The sequence below is a fragment of the Chroicocephalus ridibundus genome, chromosome 2, assembly GCF_963924245.1.
Source record: "Chroicocephalus ridibundus chromosome 2, bChrRid1.1, whole genome shotgun sequence".
In the NCBI taxonomy this organism is placed as follows: Eukaryota; Metazoa; Chordata; class Aves; order Charadriiformes; family Laridae; genus Chroicocephalus; species Chroicocephalus ridibundus.
The window spans coordinates 106,881,382-106,902,716 of NC_086285.1; the positions used below are offsets into that span (position 1 = coordinate 106,881,382).

General features: G+C 37.7%; 1 protein-coding gene across 5 annotated transcripts in view; it reads left to right on the plus strand.

Moving 5' to 3' along the window:
* NETO1 (neuropilin and tolloid like 1) overlaps positions 1-21,335 on the plus strand; it is a 73,264-nt gene that overhangs the window by 2,020 nt on the left and 49,909 nt on the right. For all 5 annotated transcript variants that reach the window (XR_010069991.1, XM_063326434.1, XM_063326436.1 and 2 more), the window contains 3 exons: positions 3,617-3,670; positions 5,291-5,428; positions 13,952-14,200. Coding sequence is in view for 4 of the 5 variants with exons in the window: in XM_063326434.1 (XP_063182504.1) it covers positions 3,617-3,670; positions 5,291-5,428; positions 13,952-14,200 (441 nt within the window). In the remaining variant the exon portion in view is untranslated. The remainder of the gene's footprint in view (positions 1-3,616; positions 3,671-5,290; positions 5,429-13,951; positions 14,201-21,335) is intronic.

Genomic DNA, 21,335 nt, shown 5'->3' on the forward strand with positions numbered 1-21,335 from the left:
TCCGCCGCCGGGCATGGGCTCCTGCCCTCCGCTGCCACCACAACTCGCGTAACGGGACACCCAGAGCTCCGCGGCGTGGGGGTAAACTCCCCCCAGCCACACACAACACCCCCTTCCTCACCGCTCTGCGCTGCAGCGGAGGGGAGCCGGTGTCTGTCAGCGCTATGGGGCGGGGGGGGGGGGGGGGGGGCACGCTCCTGCGGGCTAGAGGTTTTCACCTGGGCGCGACGCGTCTGATGGCTTTCGGCGTGACAGGAGAGAGGGGGGCAGAACGGCCCCCGCCGTCCGCGGCGGTGCGGTGGCAGCCCCAGCCGGGGCTCGAACCGACGGACTTGGGGAGAAGGGGCGCGGGGCGGCACCGCGGCGGGGGCGCCCACGGCGGGCGCGGATCCCGGGGGGCTGCGGGGCGGGGGCGGCCCCCTCGGGAGAAAAACCTCCAGGAGCAGCGGGCAGGCACCGAAACGTAACAATTAATCGTCGAAGACCCCCGCCGGGGGCTCAGGCTGCGCGGATGGGACCCTCTCTCCCGCCTCAGTTTCGCAGAGGGCTCGCTCTACTGAGGAGGCTTGACAGGCAACAGTTCCATCCAGCACCTCTCTCTACGCCCGCACATGTAAAATAGAAGCGCTGTTGCCAGGTATTGTTTGTCCAACAACTCTTTGCCAGGCTAAGCCGCATCCATGCCAAATCACAGCCTCCAAAAAGCTGCCTGGCCAAGAGATAAATCTCTTAATGTACGGCTTGTAATGGAAAACCGCACAGATCCAAAAAGATGCAAAGATGCGTAATCAGAGTGGCACTAGAAAGCATGATTATAATTACACCCGTGATTAGGAGGGAAAGGGGGAGGAGGAAAACAGAGAGAAAGCAACAAGAAATTTGGTGAAACTTCTTTTAAAATATTCCCAGACCCAGATAATCACAATATTGTTGCCATACTGTCAAAGCTTTCCTGAGTGACAGCTTTGAGTGAGTGAAGAGTGCGTGACTGATCTCTTAGGGGTCTTTTTTTTTTTTCCCCTCTCTCTAGGAAGCACTGTTCTTTTCCTGTGGCTTGAGAAACAAAAAGGCAAGGGGTCATAAAATAAAATGGAGTACTTTGACTCTGGAAGTAAAAAATATCGTGTTATCTTTTCCCATAAAGCTCACAATTTTAGTTACTTTCTGGCAATATATAGATTTTGGTGATGCTAGTGTTAGCGCCACTAAAGGCTTTCTTTTTTTTGAAATATAGAAGTATTTCTCTCCATCTATCCAAATGTTAGATATGGTGTGTCCAGAAAAAACTTACTTAGTCTTTTAGTGCCTTCTTGCCTATTTCATTTTATTTTCAAGATTATTTTGACTCCTTATTAGTAGTCAATACTGCCATGATGATATGCAAGTATAGCTCCTTGCTTTGGAAAAACATAGCTTTGCAACTTGGAAGCATCCTTTCTAGCGGTTACAGCTGGAATTGAAGAGACTTGTGTTTTTTCTGTCATCTTGGTAATAATATCTCAGTGACTTGGACCAACTCTCTTTACCTCTCTGAACTTCTATTTTTTCCATATAAAAAAGAAGGGGAGAACTAATAGATAAAGGTGCTTGAAATGAACCTGTAAGAATCAGATATGAGTTATTATTAATTGCCTAAGAGAAAAACATTTCTCACACGGGGTTTGCTTAGCTGCTGTGCCTCCTATTTAGCTGCCATAAATTCATGGGCAGAAAGAACACCAGCAGCTGGCTCTGTATTCAAACAACAGCACACCTTACGCTATTGAGAAATTAGGTTTTGATTGGTGAGGATTACAGGCGTAGATGCACTATGTTCACTGCGTGAAACACAGTGAAAGTAAATGAGCAACTTAGTAAATGGGCGAATCCTTCATCCCCTTCAGATTCTGACAGAGCCGGCAGGCAGAGTCCCAGCTAGCATGTATTTCCAGAATCCATCCCTGAGGAGAGTTAAGGGCATGAATGGTTGGGTAGCATTCAGATCCGAGCAGAAGATATAATGTTCTCACTGAATGCCCATGACACAGAGGAGTTTTTAACTACCAGCCCTGCCAACATCCGTCTCTGTTAGCTGGGGGATTCAAAAAGACACAGGGGCTGTGAGCCTGACCAAGAAATAGTGAATATGCTGCCAAACCTTCATTTTCCCAGCATTTCAGCCTTTCCCTGTTTGAAAAGGTAGCCATCATCCATGCCTCAAACCCTCTGTCACATGGGAGGGGTTAAAGGCATAGAAATAGAGATCCTAATGCCAGCAGAATACTGGAAATATAGAGACACTGGCTTCCTTCGGGGTAAAAATGGTACACAATTTGCAGTTTAGAAGTTGAAAATGATGCAAGCACCATTTCTGAAGGCATCATTTAGGTACCTAATCACTAGCCCATGATGCCTTTTGGTGTCTCTTGGGGATAAGAAGAGGAAAGTATGCCATTCATTTATATTTGTTAAAGACCACAGGTCCATCAATTCCTCATCACAAGCAACAATACGAATGGCAGCTGATCAATCCAAAATACTCAGAATAAACACACAACTTCATCTCCACTTTAACTTTAGTGCAGTCTGGGCACTATGTCTGGGCTTAATGCCAAACTATCTGGGGTCAAAATCCCGAGCACTCCAGGAACTGATGGATCTGTTCTCTTTTGCTATTGCTATCCCATTTTCTCCAATAGCTAAAAAAGATATGGGTGATGGCAAGAAAATCAGTGCATAATTTCTGCATCAGGTAGCCAACTAGTCACTTTGATCTTCCCAAGCAACCTCATTACCACTGGCCTAAGTACTTGCCTTTTAGCTTTTTCTACTTAAAATGTCATATTCGTAAACTCCCAGAAACTCAGGAATTAGCTCCAGGTTAAAGTCCATGTGAGAAAAACCACATTTGTTCCCCAGAGGCACAGCTGTCCTATCATGGTTGGAGATAGGAGATTTCTCTTTGTAAAATGGGATGCAGATTCACTGCAGCACAAAGCAACATCCTCTCGACAAGTCAAACAAACTAGATTAATGAGACTGTTAAGCACACGCAATAATTTACTTCACTGGGGATTTGCAAATGCTGTGATGGATGTGAAGAACTCAACCCCTCACTTCTTTCACAGTCCCAATACTCATTTTCAAATTTTATTATGCTATAGCAAGAGATGTGAGACCAGTGGCACTGCAACTTAGCAGGCCTTTGTCTCCCTCCGTTAAACTAGGAACTAGATGATCTTTAAGGTCCCTTCCAGCCTGAACCATTCTGTAAGGTCAGCCGCTTTTCTGTTACTGGCCCAAGCTGTGATTATATAAATAAATATTGGTGAAATGGTTTTCTCTAATATTAAAAAAAAAATGAAATAGGAGGGAAACATCAGTGCCTGGGAATTTTGTTTTCAAGCCAAAAGATCTCCTCTGTATTTGGATACATTTACTACGATAAACACTTCCAAGGACAGATCACAAAGAAACTTGTTTATACAAAATGTGCAATTTAAAGATGCAAGTAAGCATGAAACTTTTTTTTTACGGTAATTCTATTTAACTTGTATTCTTCTAAGATAGATGGTTACAATTGATTTAATTGCAGGCACTATCACACAGTGGTATCTAATGCATATTTCTCTTTCAGTTGTAGCAAGTCTAATCATTCTACATTTGTCTGGGGCAACCAAAAAAGGAACAGGTATGTAAACTTCAGACATTTTTTTCAGATATTATATATTAGAGTCCAAAGTATGGATTTGAGTTTTTAGTTTAGTTCTTGAAATTTTTAGTAGTTGCCTACTTCCAGTGTTTGTCCTTTGTTCATTTGCTTTGAGTACTAGTGTGCCTGTACACACACGAAAATCCAGTGGTACTTTTTTTAACAAGTTAGTGACCTGATGCACAGCTAGATCTAACTAAAGACTCAGCCTGACTCTAACTAAAGACTCTGCCTGACTCTAACTAAAGACTCTAAAGTGCCCCCACTTTCAAATTGGGATGTCCAGTTTGGGCATTGGGCTATCTACTCTTAAGATCTTGTTGCTTGTTGAAGTAGAATTCCAAATCTGAAGTTGGTGGTGTTAGAAAGAGGTTCTTAAAGGCCCTGGATGCTAAGTGTGGTGACAGACAAGTAGGGAGAGTTGCTAAGCATGGTGTGTGTCTGAATTTGTGTCTGAATGCTCGGTCCCTGCAGGCTTGAATTCATTTCAGGAAATTGGGATCCGTGTTTCACTCAGCTTGGATACAGACCAGGAAGAAAGAGAAATGCTTGCAGAGCATAAGTCAGATCTCGGGTGGTTAAGATCATCGTTGGAAGGTGCTTGTATCCCTCCATTGATCATAGGAGGGACCCTCAAATGACTTGGCTCTACACATTAGAGGCTTAAGTTAGATGGGATACTGCTTGGATATAGATACCACATTCGGAGCAAACCACAGGAGTCCTCTTCAGACACCTGTGTGAGATCTAGAATCTACTATCCTTACTTTTAATGCAAACTTAGGTATTTTTCCCCCTGAACAATCCGTCTTATTTTAGCCTGCTTGTTAAAGCATGATGCCCAGCAAGTGATTCTTCATCTTCTTCAGCCAGAAAAGACTCAAACCTTTGTCTCCAGGCTTTCTGCCAATGAGCAGAAACGAGTGCAAGAGTTTCAGGGCTCAGAAGAAAGCAAACAAGAAGGTCTGACTCTACTCTCTGATGATTCACCTAAGAGGAGGAAAGTTCTGGGCTGTGACTCGTAGCCTCAGAGTTATTTATTAATTTTACAGCAAACAGCGAGATAAAAATAATCTACGAACCAGAATCCAGGAATTCCCCCGTCTATCTCTGCCTGCTGAATATATAAAGTCAAACTGCTGTGAATTTAAAACAATTCATATATTCTGTCGTAATTCTGTTTTTTTTTCTTGATTTTACAACTCTGATGTATTCCTGTTTTACAATATGTAGCTTGCTGACAGAGCACATGCTTGAGCCTTTTGAGATACATGAGTGGGAAACTCGTCTCCCACTTCTTGAGCACGTGCTTTCTCTACAAGGTTATTATTTAAAAAACAGTATCAATATGTCTTCCCCTAGACATCCAAGCCTCTTCTCTGCTTTGAAAAAATGTTTTGAGTAAGAATTATACGTTCGTACCCCTAAAGAATAGCCTTGTTTTCCCGCAGGTCAATGGTTTATACTTTTAGTCTCAGTAGAAAAAATCTGGCGCCACAGACAGAAGGGACTGTTTTATTCTGTAGAGAGTTCTAATTGTCGTAGGGACATAATAATTTGTGAGATAATGATATAATGCTTAATGTGATTGTTTCACAGAAAAGCAAACTACTTCCGAAGGACAGAAACCAGTGCAGTGTGGAACTTGGACAAAATATGCAGAAGGAGGCATCTTCACTTCTCCCAATTACCCCAACAAGTATCCTCCTGACAGAGAGTGTGTCTACATTATAGAAGGTGACCAGCTGAAGAATCTTTATATTCTATCATCAAATGTATTAAAAAAAAGTGTTTTATTTTATTATATGTGAAGAGTAGGTAAAGCCCATATGATCATGATAAATCTTTTCAAAACACAAGATTTAGAGAAGCTCTATGTCTGCACTTTTTTTTTTTTTGGTAAAAAAAAATTAAAAATTTTGTAGAGCATACTAAGAAATACTGGAAAATATTTGATTTATTTCCTGACATCACTCATAAATTAGTTCAGGTGGTAAGTATGCATGAGTCACTTCATAATAAACACAGTGTAATTTATTTCAGGATATTCAGAAAATGAATAGAACCTAAAATATTGTAATATGATCAAAGAAATAATATTTTAAAATTAGTTTAAAAAGTGAACACTGGAAACAAAAATGCTTTTGACTTCCATATAGGTATTTTAAGCTTATCATAACTGAATCAGGGATGACAAGCATAGCTAGGCAAAGAACAGTAAAGAAAACCATACAGAAAATATCCATATAGCGAGCGTAAAAATTATTTTCCATCCAAGTGTTCATGAGAGATGAAAATAAATGAAAAAAAAAATCAAAAGAAAACCAGAAAAGAATAAACACCACGCAGCTATAAGACACAGTTTTTAAAAAGTAGGCAGTTGCAGGCATGGACATTCTCTAAGAAAGGTTAGATGTATATTACAAGCAAGTTACATGGTTTCTTTTCATCAGTCCTAGAACAATGGATGTTGAAAGGATTGTTGTAAAAATGAATTTGTGGAAAGTAATAGAGATTAGATACTGTCAGAGCTTAGTAGCAGAAAAGATGAATCAGGTACAGAATGGTAAGTCATTGGAACGAAGAAGATTCGTTCATGGGTTGTGACTACATGCAGAGTACAACACTGACGCTTGTTCTGTCGATGCTTAGTTGGACAGATTATTAACAACAAATGATGGAACCAGGAATTATAAAAATACTTATTTAACTAAAGATGCAGGTAGTTCCGAGACGGATCTTCAAAGGTGTGTAACTAATTCAAATTGTATTAGCCGCTTTAGAACCCCTGACTAGGCACTTTTAGAAACCAGTCTGCCTTTCCAAATCTCATGCTTAGTTACTAAAGAAATATATTTCATAAAAATCTTCCAGAGAAATGATGGACAGAAAACGTTGTATGTATTGGTTAGGAAAAAAAAATCAGAGCAAAATAACTGAGTTCTCTGAATTCCACATTAGCACTAGGTAACCTGACTGAAGTCAGAAGTAAAGACTTGATTATAAATCATGGAGTCAAACAAGCCCTTTAAAGAAAATTTATGGCTGTCTAGTCTTCCCTTTTGAGTCCAGAATTTAAGCAGACACATAGTAAACATTTAAGTTCTTTCATGGTTTAGTAATTGATTCAAAATAAAAATAAAATGGAAAACAAACCAGATAAATTTATAGATTTAATATGCACTAGTTAGTGTTAGATTTTTGTTACACTTACATTGCTAGATCCAGATCTTTTTGCATATATTAATCAAATGATCTTTTTAATGTTCCTGTGAGACTGGGAAGCAGTAAGCCAATTTTATCTTTAAGGATCTGAAACAGGGATGTGTTTTATCATTAAAGAGAAAGGGTGTGGAAAAAGAAATAAAATATAGCCATTTTTCTAAAACTAGTCCAGTATATCAGGCCATAAGGTGTTCCTCATCTTAGTAAGAAGGTGCCTGAAAGACATTTATTGTAAAGACCTTTGTCTTTATTATATTAGTGAAGTACTTATAAAAAGATAGTTAGTTAGTTGAAAGGTGTCAAGATATGCTATTGAAATAGCTCAAATTGGAAATGTCTAAGAACAATTTAGGAAGGAAAGATTTAATCAAACAGCTTCAATGATGAAGATGCTCCATGTTCACAAATATGGAGCAATGTATAGCAGAAGGAATAATCCAAATTCAACAGACATCTTGCTATATTTTACGGGAAAAATCAATCTGTCAAAAACCAGTTGCACGTAATTTCTTACGACATCAATATTTTCTGCATCCTGTCCAGCCATAATCAACAGTTTGGATTGTACCAGGGTATTTTAAAACCTCTTCTGACAGCAGCTCTGTCAGTATACTGCACAACATTTTCAGCGCTGATATCCCCCTGCCCATTTCTGTCTTCTAAAAAGATTGGGAATAGTCATGTGAAAAATGTCACAAATATAAACAGAGATATAGTAAGACATCTGAGCAATGACATTTTAAAAAGTGACAGTTTTCAAAAGAGGCAAAATGCAAAACACTCAAGGGCAACAAAAATTACTTTGTAATTAGAGGCAAATATTTGTTCATATTTATTCTTTTTACAAAACACGAAGACAACAGAAAATGATAAAGACGGCTAGCAAGTGAAAACTTTTCCTCTTTTGTATTCTGTGGAACTCATTGGCATAAGATATTGAAGTTAAAGGATTTCAAAAAAAGGATTAATTATTTTACTAATAATAACATCTCTGAGGTAGGATAACAATCTATGGAGTGGATAATCCTTGCTAATCCAGGACGTAAACATCCATTCAGTTTTAGAGTAAGCCAGAAACGTCTCTATATGCATCTTATTCCTGTATTTATTATTAAGAATCCAACACGCTTCAAATAGCTTCTGGTTGCTGTTGAATAACAAGTACCAAACTAGAGGGACTGTCAGTGTCATCCATAATAGCATTCCCACATTGCTTTCTCCCCTTTTTATGTCTTAGAAAGTTACGTGTACCAGGGCTCTATATACCATACTGGCAGCTCTGTGGTGGGAGTTTAGATAATTATGTGAATCACCAGGTTCCTTCCTGCCTGTTTGCTGCCTTTCCTTCACTTTTGCAAAGACAATCTAGGGCAAATTGTGATGACTTCCCTCAAACACAATTCCTACGGACTTCAGCGGACCTGAGTGAGGACTCCAGGATGTAGTGTTGTAAAAACATTGAATTTCATCTCATGATACAGTTTTTCCCCCCACATTGTAGCTCATGTGAAATATATGCAAGCCTTTTATCATTTCAAAATTACTTTGGTGAAGTAAAGGAGCTGGCAAAAATTGCCATGATCATAGACTGTGAGTTTCTAAAAAAGAAGAGGATTTCTGACTGCAGAAGCTTCTATCCTAGCAGTTGAAGGCGTAAGTAGATCAAAGAGCTAGAAGTTTCTTTTTCTTTTCGTATTTTTTTTTCTTTTCTTCTATTTTAGTAGTAATGATAATTAACTATTGGAACAACTTGGAATTTTAAAGTCCAGATTGGATGCCTTTCTAAAAAAAATCCTTTAGGTCATCCAGAAGTCATGGACTCAGTACAAAAATTATTATGCTATAGAGGAACTTCTGGTGAATCCCATCTGCCTTTCAAAATGCATTTAGAATTTGATCTTTTTTTTTTTTTAATTTCAGTCTTATTGGGCATATATAAAACGTAGGAAATAGCTGAGTGTACACATTAAATTCCCTGTTGGACCCAATTTGACCCTCGTTTCTCATAGTCATGACTCTAACCCAGCAAAATTCACAGCTGCCCAGCACAACTGCAGCAATGGTAGCATTAGCCTTTGCCAGGCTGCAGAAAATTTGGCATGGGTGCTCCAAAGGCAAATTTGCACAGGAAGTTTTGTAGGAGCAAAGTTTTGTTTGTGTTAAAAATATTTGGGAAGTGGGATAGTCATACTTTACACAATATATCTTAAGAATTTGTTTGAAAGTCCTGTAAGTGAAATACTTGTAAGACTTTATCCATTCTTCAGTTTTTAATAATTAAATGCTTATTTATAAATATAGTCATGGACTAGAACTGTTTAACAGAGATATGAAATAAATCTTCCGCTTCATGTTTGTGTTACATTTAGAGTTGGCTCTCTCAAAGGTCTTCCGTGTTTTCACTAAAGACCATTGAACTCTTTAATCCTAGATATTTCACAGGTGTTAGAAAATGGTCACATATCACTGTATGAAAAATCTCTGCTCAAAGTCCTTTTGTATTTCACAGTGATTTTTGTGTTCAAAAAGTTTTTCATCAAAACAAGGAAAGAATCCTCTTTTGAAAGGAGGCTATAGGTGGCTTTCTTACCAATAATAGCTGGACAACCCAAAAACCCAAGGATTATTGAAAACTATTAGTAGTGTAGCAGCTCAGATAGATGGGGCTAGGTGTCGAATTCAGTGTCTCATTTCCATGCAGTCTGGTAAATTGAAACAGATTTTTCACCTAACTTCAGCTGTCAGTTACACAGACTTAGAGGCTGATCAGAATTAAAACCTTAATTGTGTGTTTTTGCTGCAACTGTTCTTCTACCGCAAGTTGGAACCCAATGCCTTTTTTTTCACTGAATGTAAAATCTCAAGACAGCACTCGTGTAAGATAATTAGATGAAAAATATGACAAGACATGCAAGCATTAAGTAGTCTTTCCATGCTATTAAACATTTTTGAAGAAAGATAATTGGAAGCTAAATATGGAAGATTTTTAAGATGTGAAGTAAAATAATTCTATGAGACAGCCTCAATATATTTTATTTGGACTTAACAAAAACTTTTCCTGACATTGCAGCCACATAAAAAGTTCTGACAACGTGTATGGGCTTTACCTGTGAATCAGGATACCAGAAATGACCACTCCATCACTCCTTTTCTGATTAGATTGCCAGATTCCAATCCAGTCTGGAAGAACCTCATGTTTGGGGCTTTTTGTTTGTTTGTTTTGTTCTGTTCTTCTGTAGCTGTACATACATTATTATTAGTTATTATTCTGGACTTGTTCTCACTCTATTTCTGTAAGTTTTACTGTGACCACAGTTGCACAGACTTTGTTGCAAAAGCTGTGGCACAAGATGCGTATTTATACAATACCTGCTTGTTTTAGCTTGCATTCGGCAAAGAAACTCTTTACTAAAGACAGAGTATAAGTCCAAAACAATACATTTTTCTCTAAAAGGGAGTTAAAATTGGGAGTTTGAATTGTGTGTTTTCATCCCTTATGGTAATTTCCAGGAAGATTTCAATAATTTTGTTTCTTAGGTAAATTATTGCAAAAAAACCATTTAACTCTAAATATCTTATAAGATGAAGCATGGAGGTGTCTTTAAAAGCACATGATGAAAAGGTGCATGGATGTGTGTATAGGACCCCTTCCTTCCTTTGCCCAATCTTTTGTGATCACCACAGTTCTCACAGTTACAGAAACATGAAGTGATGTATTCCGTGTAAGAGTTAGGAGAAAGGACCTCGTCCTGTTTGGACTAGCTTGCAGAGCAGGCTGGGACGCAGGCAGTACCTATGCTAATACCTAAAACAGGTCAGGAAATGTTCACTAGCCTTAAAATTGATAGACACAATCATGCATGTACAGATTAACTCCCTTCCCCTTCCCAGTCAAGAGTACAGATGCAAGCTGCTTGCCGTGAATGGTCCTTGACTGATGCGAACCACCACATCATGCCCGAGAATGGGTTTTGGCAGTTCTGACTGGCATGGCCCAAATGATGCCAGGAGGCGATTTTAACATTTAAGGAGTGTGAATGGTCAGTGGTTCAGCCCCTAATCTCATTCCCTAGCCTTGTCTTATTTATCAGCGGGGAAACGGTGCTAATGAATAGTCAATGCTCCATTCTTAAAGTGGAGCAGCCTCTACACATGGGAGCTTTGAGGGAAAGTAGAAACTCTTCCTTGAACCCTTCTTGAGCTGATGTGATTCTCTCTGACCTTCTTGGCAAGAACTGAGCTTCATAGGAAGAGCCTCATCTTGACTTTGTTGAAAAATAAATAAAAGCAGAGGAGAGTAAACTATAGCAATATTCTGATCCTAAAACTAGCTTGCAATGTGAGATTCAGACTGCTATATAGAGGTTGTGGAACCTGAGCAGTCTTTTCTCAGGCTTAGCTTTCACCAAGTCAATAGGTCTCATGTGTAAGTGTAGGTCTGATTCTCTTTTACCCACAAAGACTCCTTTTATATTATACTGAAGCTATAAATAGCTTTAAAGCTTCTTTTCAAAATCATATAAAATGACCAAGCTCAAGGGCCTCATACCCATTTTTATCATGTGTTACACGAGTCTTGCATCCAGAGAAGACCTGTTAAGGGTTTAATTATGGGCCAGCGCTTCTAAGACTCCTATTGGTATGAAATGGAGTAGTGAAGTCCTAACACAGGAAGCTGATAAAGGACAAATTTATTACAAATGTATAATGGCGTATACACAAGAACAATGGCATAGACCATTTTTGAAGCAGGTATCTCTTTGTTGCCGTGGAAAGCAGAGCAGCCACACACTGTGGTATGATGCTGTCTGACACTAGTAATACTAGTGGAATTCATCTTCATATCTAGTTTCCAACACTAAAAAATTACAACAGAGTTTATGTAGGTTAATAGTATAATATTTTAATGCAGAGTATATGAGACTTTCAAGCCTTAATAAGGATTCTTAAGATGATGTAAAGCATTGCCAGGATGGAGTTTCTGATACCTGACTCTGCAATCCCTAGGTGAATGATGAGTAGTTCTCAACAAATCTCCTTAAATGGAATAAGAGCATACAAAGTACAATCATAGATTGAAAGGTGTTGATTGCTCTCTTCTGCTTTAGTATTGCTTAGTTAAGTTTAAATCAATATTTGTTATAAATAGGTGAAGTCAAGGGTAGAAACATCTGAAAAAAACTAATCGATGATGTCTTCCAGTGATTCAGTCTTTCACTATAATCTAAAATGCTACCAAGAGTAGCATTAGTAAGATCTTTTTTACAAGCTTTATTATCAGATTTTAATTTTGTGAGTTTTTTCACACTTTCAAAGTAGTTTCATTTCCACGGGCTGTGAATTTGGTGCAATTATATGTAATGTTTTAGGTTTTGATTTTGCTAGTGAATTTATATGGGCACAAAGATCACAAATTTCCTATGCACTGGTATAAATAACAATGAGCCAATAGTAAGTACTTTTCTGTATGTGAATTTCTTCAAATTGAGAACAGTAGGCAAGGTTTCTTTCCTACTCTAAAATAAGTATTTCAATAAACATGGATCACTTGATTATATTAACATTGAATGTAAAGCTATAAAAAGATTCTTTCTTCTTGAATAACCTGTATTATTAAGTTACTTCTTCAATCCTTCTCATAAAACTAGGTTGTATTTATTTGCACGAAATAGTTGTAAATGGGATCTGACTGTGTGATCTTGTGTAACGATTGTAAGATTTACCTAATGTCTTCTTATTTAGTTAATTTTAAATAGTCTCTCTTCTTAAGTAAGTAATGCAGTCATCCCAAAAGCTCCAACTTAAAACATTTCAAAATACATACAAGATCTAGGTTCTGGTCACACTGATAGTGCTGCTATTATTTCTGAGGAGAGAAATGGAAGGATGCTGACTGCTGGAGTGACAGCAGTTTCCATGTTAAGCTTAGGCACTCGGCTTGGAGTTTGATTTCGCATGTTTTAATGTGAAAAAAATGGTAACTCAGGCAAAGCTCATAACAATTTCAACCTCTTCTAATATGTGCAAAGTGTAGGACTCGATCCCATGTGAGTCACAGCATGCAATGACACAACAAACCGTTGCCTTAGCAGAAGGCTTTGTCAGCAAAAGGCTATGTCGCACCGTGATCTGTACACTGAAGGCACGCATTTTTTGCTATGGACAGGATTAAGCAGAGGAACAGCACATGCCAGGGGTGCCGCAGCTCTTAAAATTTGTAGACAAAAACATGATTTATTTTTTTCGCCTTTTAAGGAAATACTATAATTCAACCAGTAATTATTTTGCTTTATGCAGGAGATGCCGGGGAATATTTCTGTTAGAGATCATCCTCACTGCCACTAGCCTTAGTATCTTTCAATAAAGATGGGTTTTATGTCTAATTAAGTGGCCGCTATAAAGTTTCTTCAAAGTTTTCAGTAGAATATTGTTTGCTCTTTAGGTAGACATTAATTTTGCTTCATCCTTATCTTGTTTCTTAAATGAGAATTCACTACACTTGTCCTTGTGTTTCGAAAGAGATGGTAAGTAATTCTGAGTAAAAGCAATTACAGTCAAGCCTGTCATTAACTGCAATACATATAGAAACAGAATTTGTCCTTCTAAGTATAGCACAGTTCTGATCAGTTTTTCCTTCATCTTTGTGAACATTAGGTAAAAGAGTATTCTGATTAACATTCTCCCCTGCCCTCCCCAATCTAATAAAACACCGGTTTTCCAGATGCATAAGTTTCTTAGAAAGATTTTGTGTTTGAACCTATTGTTCCTAAATTGTATTTTGCTTACATCATAGGTATCTCTCTTAGTTTTGCTAAGAACTACTGTCATGAGCACTTTTTGAAAGGAAAAGAATAGATCAGTAAACTGATGGTGATAAAATCTATAAAAACATAGATGTACTAATTTTCAAACAAATTTTTAAGCAAAACATTAAGATGCATTCAAAATTGATATATTTAATTTACTTTAATTTTGTTTTATGTTTGAAGGGTCTTGGTTTAGAAAATAATAAAATAATTTTATTTTCATCTCTAGCTGCCCCTAGACAATGCATTGAACTACACTTTGATGAAAAATATTCCATAGAGCCTTCGTGGGAGTGTAAATTTGACCATATTGAAGTACGAGATGGACCTTTTGGCTTTTCCCCAATCATTGGACGTTTCTGTGGACAGCAAAATCCGCCTATGATAAAATCCAGTGGCAGATTCCTATGGATTAAATTTTTTGCTGATGGTGAGCTGGAATCTATCGGGTTTTCTGCTCGGTATAATTTTACACCTGGTGAGTACAAACCAACACACTTTTTGATAGAAAAAGCTTATCCAAGTAACTTTGCTAATGAAGTATAATTGTGGTGTTGAATAATATCTTTAACTGGGACTACGTTTATTATCAAGGAAAGTATTAACAGACAGTAAAATGATAGAAGGTATATATAAATTTTACATAACAAGTAAGGCTTATTCAAGGAAGAAATTTTCAATGTAGATTTGTCCAACATGCATCTATTCAGCCTCTGTAGTTTTTTAAAAGAATTATTTTCAATTGAATTCTATTAGAGAAAATCATTCAAAATGTTTCATGGGAAGTTATGCATTTTATGCTTGATTGTTACACTGTGCAGCTTTTCTTTCAAAATGATCATTGATAAAGTATTATAATAAAAAAATGTAATTATCTCAGGAAATTCCATCATTGCTTTTCCACTTCACCAGTCATTTCCCCAACTGAGGTGTGGAATAGTTCTCCCTTTTCAATAAAGCAAACTATTACAAGTATTGCCAGAGGAAGCGTGAGGTTCAAATAGTAAAATGAATTAAATATTTTTCTAAAAAAGTTGTAAATCTTAATTGTAATTGTACAATTATTTCTTGTCACTTTTTAAATTTAATTAATTAAAGTAAAACAAAAATCATACTCATACTTTCCATTAATTCCTCTCCTCCCCCCGCTTGTTAACGAAAGACTGCTGATTTTAAATTTCATTTTTGGCTGCAGCTACCCTATGCTTCACTGCACTGCTGGATTTGACGTAGTTCTGTACCTTCTTATGTATTGAGTGATGAGTCATACCTTAATATAGATCACTCTAAAGCACTGTAATTATTATGTAATTTTGTCAATTATGTCACTATTGTTTCAGCTAAACTGTTGTATTAGGTGGAACAATATTCTTTAGAATATCTGCTAAAATTAACATGCCCCACATTCTGCTTGCTCTTATTCCAGTAGCATCATAGAAAAAAACAGGACAACTTGAGTGTTCCTTTATGTGGTTTTCTTTCCCTAATGCAAGGAAAATAGTTACAGAATTAACCAGAATACTTCAATTTTCTTTTAAGTCAAAGATACTGTCTTCCAGAGGGTAAACATACTTAGACGTTTCAAACAGCAATGGAACACAGAATTCTGTAGCAAATAATCTGATAGTGAGGTATATCTTTATATTGTAAATGCAAAGACAATGGATTAAACGTTAATATAGCCACACTTACTTGTCTCTGAAAAATGAGTTAAATTTGTATCTCTTATTTTCTGTGGCTCTGTGGGCTTTTGCCATGTTCCTCCCCACCTCCGTTGAAATTTCTTTGCTTTAGGTTTCATGTTCTTCTTGTTTCAAAGGGTTATGTATTACGGTTGAAAAGATGTTCATAGCGCAATCTGCAGCTTATTCTGTCTAAAAAACTCTCAAGTGAAAAACAATTTCATGAGCCATGTTTTATCCTTGTTCCTTTTCTACTGATGTAAGGTGGATTTCTACACAGAGATCAATGCTGGTAAATTGCTATAGTGGCATAAATTATTCCAGACTTCAGACGGAATAGCTATGTCTTTTTTTTTTTTCTTTTCCTTCATAGATTTCAATAGAAAGTTCTGCAAATGATAGAGGGTTTTCAGGAATATTGGCCAAAATGAGAATATGATTAATGTCACAAGTGCAAAACAGCACTGCTGCCTCCTCGATTACCAGTAACAAAATGCAGTTCTCATATTGGATGATTGCTTGACCAGTCCTTTATTATATAGGCATGGATATGCTTTTTTGAGATCTGTTGTCCAAATATGTGGAGGGGCCACTGTCAACTCATCAAAGAGAGTGGTGTCTTTCAAGAATACATGAAAGAATAGCGTAGAGGGGGATTGCCTCCAGAAATTATCACCTAAACCATCTAGGTCTGTCTTGAGTAGTGACAACTTATGAAATTAAGCTATGAACAAAGGAGAGATCAGAAGAAAATTTTCAGCTATACTCTCTTTAAAGAACGTCAAGAAAATGAACCAAAGCAAAGACTCATTTGAAACTATTGGTATCTAGAGCAGCTGAACACTCAGGGGAGATGCAATCTGTTGCATCTGATGGGGCACAAGCACCACACTCTGCCGAACTGCATAGCAGGCTTTCTCAATCCCAGTGATAATCGCAACAGAACTATTTCTTTAGTACCAGCAGTCTTTGATGTTCCCCACCTCTGTGGTCCTCACCCACCCCTGAAATGTTCCTCAGCTGCCAGTTTTGTATTTGATGTCTTGATGGAGGCTCTGGTTTGTTGATAAATACAAGAAATGTGATGCTGAATGTGTGGGTGTGTGGCAAGATTTAAAAAAAAAATAATTAAGTAAATGTGACTAAATTGAAACTGCAACCATTTATTATTATTTGAATGGTACCTGGAGAAGCAGGGAAAGAAATGATTTACTATATCTCCAGGGTGTACAAAAACAGGTAACTGGATTAAGTTGAAAAAAAAGATCAATTAGGGTATCAGGAAAAATGTTCCAATGAAGATCTATTAGTCTGTGCAAAAGGAAGGAGCCCTGTCACCTGAGGCATTTTAAAACTAGTTTGGACTAAGTCTTAAAAAAAGAAATTTTATCGAACAATCCTGAGGAATAGACTAATATTTTGCAATTACTGGAACTTTTCTGTTTAATAATTTCTTTGACTCCTTGGTATTGAAATTTTTGGAACTCCATCCAACAATGCAAATGTCCAGTGGAGTTTCAGTAGTTTCTCAACAGGCTGGGGTTTCAGGCATCTTGAAACAAACATAATTCTCTTGCTGTGAATTCTGTTTCGTTTCAATAGATTTGTTTTCAGAGCACTTTTCAGCACTCTAAAAGGTGAGATCTAGCAGAAGAAACAACTTTAATGACAAATCCAGAACTACACATGAAACCAACACAAACCACTCCCAGTAAGTGATAAAACTACGGAAAATTTTGCAGAAAAATATCCTTATTGGAGGGATAATTTAGGCTTTCATTTTTGTGGTTTTATAGATTGTACAGTTAAGCAGATGTGGCTGAATGAAGCTGCATATATGGTATAAGGATGAACTATTTTAAATATCAAAACTCTGGTTTAGGAGAAGTTGTCTTTTTCTTTTATATTATTATAGCTAACTACCAGTAATAAGGAGATGCAATTTGGATGTAAAGTAAATTTTCAATGATTTTGTATACATGAGAGTTTATAAGCAAAACAAAACATATTTAGTCTTTATGTACTACTTTATTTTTTTATTGTTAAATGCAAATTAACTGTGATAATTTATAAATGGAACTATGTGAACCTATGAAACCTTCATAAATGTATAGAAACATTCTGTTGTTTTCTCTGCAAATGCAATGTATAAAAGAAATAACATCATACTACAATATTTTCAGGTTGCTCTGGTTTGTTTTGAATGCAAATATGATTGGCTAGGGAAAGATACATGAGATAAGTCACATAATATTTCTTTCTTGCTCTTGTTTTGTCATTCTTTGGGCCACTGAAAGGCCTACAGCTGAAATTTCATTATACATCTCTGAGTTCTTGGACTCAGTCTGTTACCCTTATTTTTGCTAAAAAGCTGTCTCATGATGTTGAATCACAGTTTTGTGTAGAAAAATTCAGGTATTACTTCAAGGGGATATACTCTTGAAAAAACATTCTTTTAAATGAGTCAGTTTTTTAGTGTAGCCAAAGATTCAGACAGAGAGAGGATATGTTTATTTGAGCTTTCTTACTCAGCTAGAATAATCAGATTTCTCTTTATCCTGGTCCCTGATTTTGCAGGACACTGGCTTAAGATAGTACATCATTACTTTCAGTTCCTTCACTTAGTAGAAGCCATCTGTGTTATTATTTAGCCTCATTAATATAAAGGTCAGTCAGTAATGTTTTCTGTTCAACTGCCTGATAATGGAAAAAGAAAAAAAAATTATATTCTTATGTCCTGAAAAGTGGAGTGTAAAACACTGCCTAATCAGAATAATGGTACTTTTACATCTCCGTTGCAGTGGTACAAGTAGCTGTAGAATCTCAGAGTAATAGAATAATGACATCATCTATCTTGAGGAAAAAAAAACAACCACAAAAATTCTTCCTGATTGGGGAATTTCCATATTTTAGGACTGATGAAATATTTATTGTGAATTTATTAAAATCAATTACAGTTTTAAAGAACTTAGATAAGATACTGTCAGATCATTTGGCCGTGTAATGTCCAAGCCCTCCCTTGTGTATGTTTTGGGCAGGACTATTCCCCAGTCACCTGGGACAGCTGAATACTTGTGGGAGCTTGCTCACTTGTTTTTATTTATTTGTTTATTTCTTTTCCTGTTCTCTTCTGAACTTGGTCCCACCACTTCTAAGTTAATGTCAGCAGTGGCAACAACTTGAATCATAGAATCATAGAACAGTTTGGGTTGGAAAGGATCCAACCCCTCTTCAATGATCAGGGACATCTTCAACTACATCAGGTTCCTCAGAGCCCCATCCAACCTGACCTTGAATGTTGCTGGGGATGAGGCATCTACCACATTTCTGGGCAACTTCTTCCAGTGTTTCACCACTGTCATTGTAAAAAATGTCTTCTTTCTATATAGTCTAAATCTATCTTAGTTTAAAACCATTACCCCTAGCCCTATCACTACAAGCCCTTCTAAAGGGTTTGTCCCCATCCTTATTATAAGCCCCCTTTAAGTACTGAAATGCCACAATTAGGTCTCCCAAAAGCCTTCTCTTCTCCAGGTTGAATAACCCCAACTCTCTCAGCCTTTCCTCAAAGAAGAGGTGTTCCATCCCTCTAATCATTTTTGTGGCCCTTCTCTGGACTCGCTCCAACAGGTCCGTGTCTTTCCTGTGCTGAGAGCTACAGAGCTGGACACAGTACTCCAGGTGGGGTCTCAGGAGAGCAGAGTAGAGGGGGAGAATCAGCTCCCTCGACCTGCTGGCAGCGCTTCTTTTGATGCAGCCCAGGATACAGTTGGCTTTGTGGGCTGCAAGCGCACATTGTCAATTCATGTCCAGCTTTTCACCCACTAGTACCCGCAAGGCGTTCTCAGGGCTGCTCCCAATCCCTTCATCCCCCAGCCTGTATTGATACCAGGGGTTGTTCCAACCCAGGTGCAGGACTTTGCACTTGGCCTTGTTGAACCTCCTGAGGTTCACACAGGCCCACTTCTTGTGCTCGCCCAGGTCCCTCTGGATGGCATCCTGTCCCTCAGGTGTGTCAAACGCAACATTCAGCTTGATGTCATCTGCAAACTTGCTGAAGGTGCACTCGATCCTACTGTCTATGCCATTGATGAAGATATTAAAGAGTACTGGTCTTAATACGGACACCTGAGGGACACCACTTTTCACTGATCTCCATCTGGACAGTGAGACATGGACCGCTACCGTCTGGTACCATCGGGTACCATTGACTGCTACCATCAAACCAATTCCTCATTCACTGAACAGTCCAGACGTATCTCTCCAATTTAGAAAGAAGGATGCTGGGGGGGACCATGTCAAAGACCTTACAGAACTCCAGATAGACAACATCCATAGCTCTTCCCTGGTCCACTGGTGTAGTCGCTCCATCATAAAAGGCCACAAGGTTGGTCAGGCAACCAACTTGTAACCCAGTTAAGTTTTCTGAGAAACAATAAACAACCTCAGAGCCATGCAACTTTGAATCTTTTTCCTTTGGGATCAGAGTTGGTTTGAAATTATAAGAAATTACTCATCATAACTCCTCTTTTAAACTGATGAGCCCGAACACACTGATGTTTAAAAAAAAAATGTGTGATTTTTTCTTTTTATTTACTGAGATTTCTAGCTCTCAGTTTTTCAAATTGTTATAAGCAGATTCCTTGAGTTATGAAAGTTTAGTGTATTCATACAAACACACAACAGTCAGGCACTTCATTGCTGTTTACAATGTATTAGGGCTTCTGGTCTTGTGAATGACAATGAATTTCACTGTAACCTCTGGATGTTGCATTTGTATCTTACATTGAGAATCATCATCAGCTACATACATATTGTCCTTTCAAGGGAATTAGATTTGCAAGATTCCATTAACTTACACGAACTGCAGGATTAGGCCCAGAATATTTCAGTACCATAAATATGAGGTTATAATGGGATAATATGCTTATTTTAAATTTCAAGTGAAATTCTGTGTGTGGAGCAAATGAGTATCTAAAAAATCTCACAGGATTCTCAGGTCCCATATTACCTTTTTTTATCACATACTTATATTTTTCTTTCTACAATACCCAAAAGGCAACTACAGAACTTCCTATTTTAGAAATCCCTGCATGCTGGGAGTATCGTATTACCAACAAAAAGAAGCTAAACACTTATGTTCCTACTCGTTGATCTTTGCTATAAAAATAAGAGCAACATAAAACCAAGATATAGTTTTAAGTATTCTAACATTGGAAAAAAGAAAGTACCCTATCACATGGTTTGGTAAGAGCTGCATTAACTAGGGACATTAGAGTTGCATTTGTATTGACTATGTACGAACATCGGAGGGAAGGGTCTTTCCAAGTCCTGTAGTGGTATCTCACACACTAGGACTGCAAGGAGCAAGTTTCCAGCTGATGTCATAAGTGAAGTCATAAGTTTAAATTCATATCCCTCTATTGATGGATCTTAAAAGACTTTCAGCGTTAATTTTATTTGGGTATTTTCTACTTCAGCCATTGTTATGAAAGACTGTTCCAGGATCCAAATTGTTAGGAATATTCTTCTGATTTCTTACCCAAAATTATTCACAGCCAGCTTATGCCTTTGCCTTCTTATACCAACATTACTTGTGAGCTTTGAAACCTTTTTTTTTCACCAAGACTATATGCCACTGTGTCCTGAGCTTAGTGATGGCAGTCATCTCTTTTTTAAGATGTCAGTTTGCTTATCTCCACAAGGCAAATTCTCGTATTCTCTTTTAATGCCGTAGGCTCTTTGTTCCCCTTTCCATCAGTACCACCCCTCTTCCTTCCAGAATATCTTCTTTGTTTCTGTTCTGCAACAAGTTGAACACAGACTTCTAGAGGAGGTTTACTAGGATATTGTACAGCAGTACAGATACAAATAATTCTTTTCTACCTCTAGAGGAAATACCTCCCTTGATATGTTGGTGATCTCACCAAT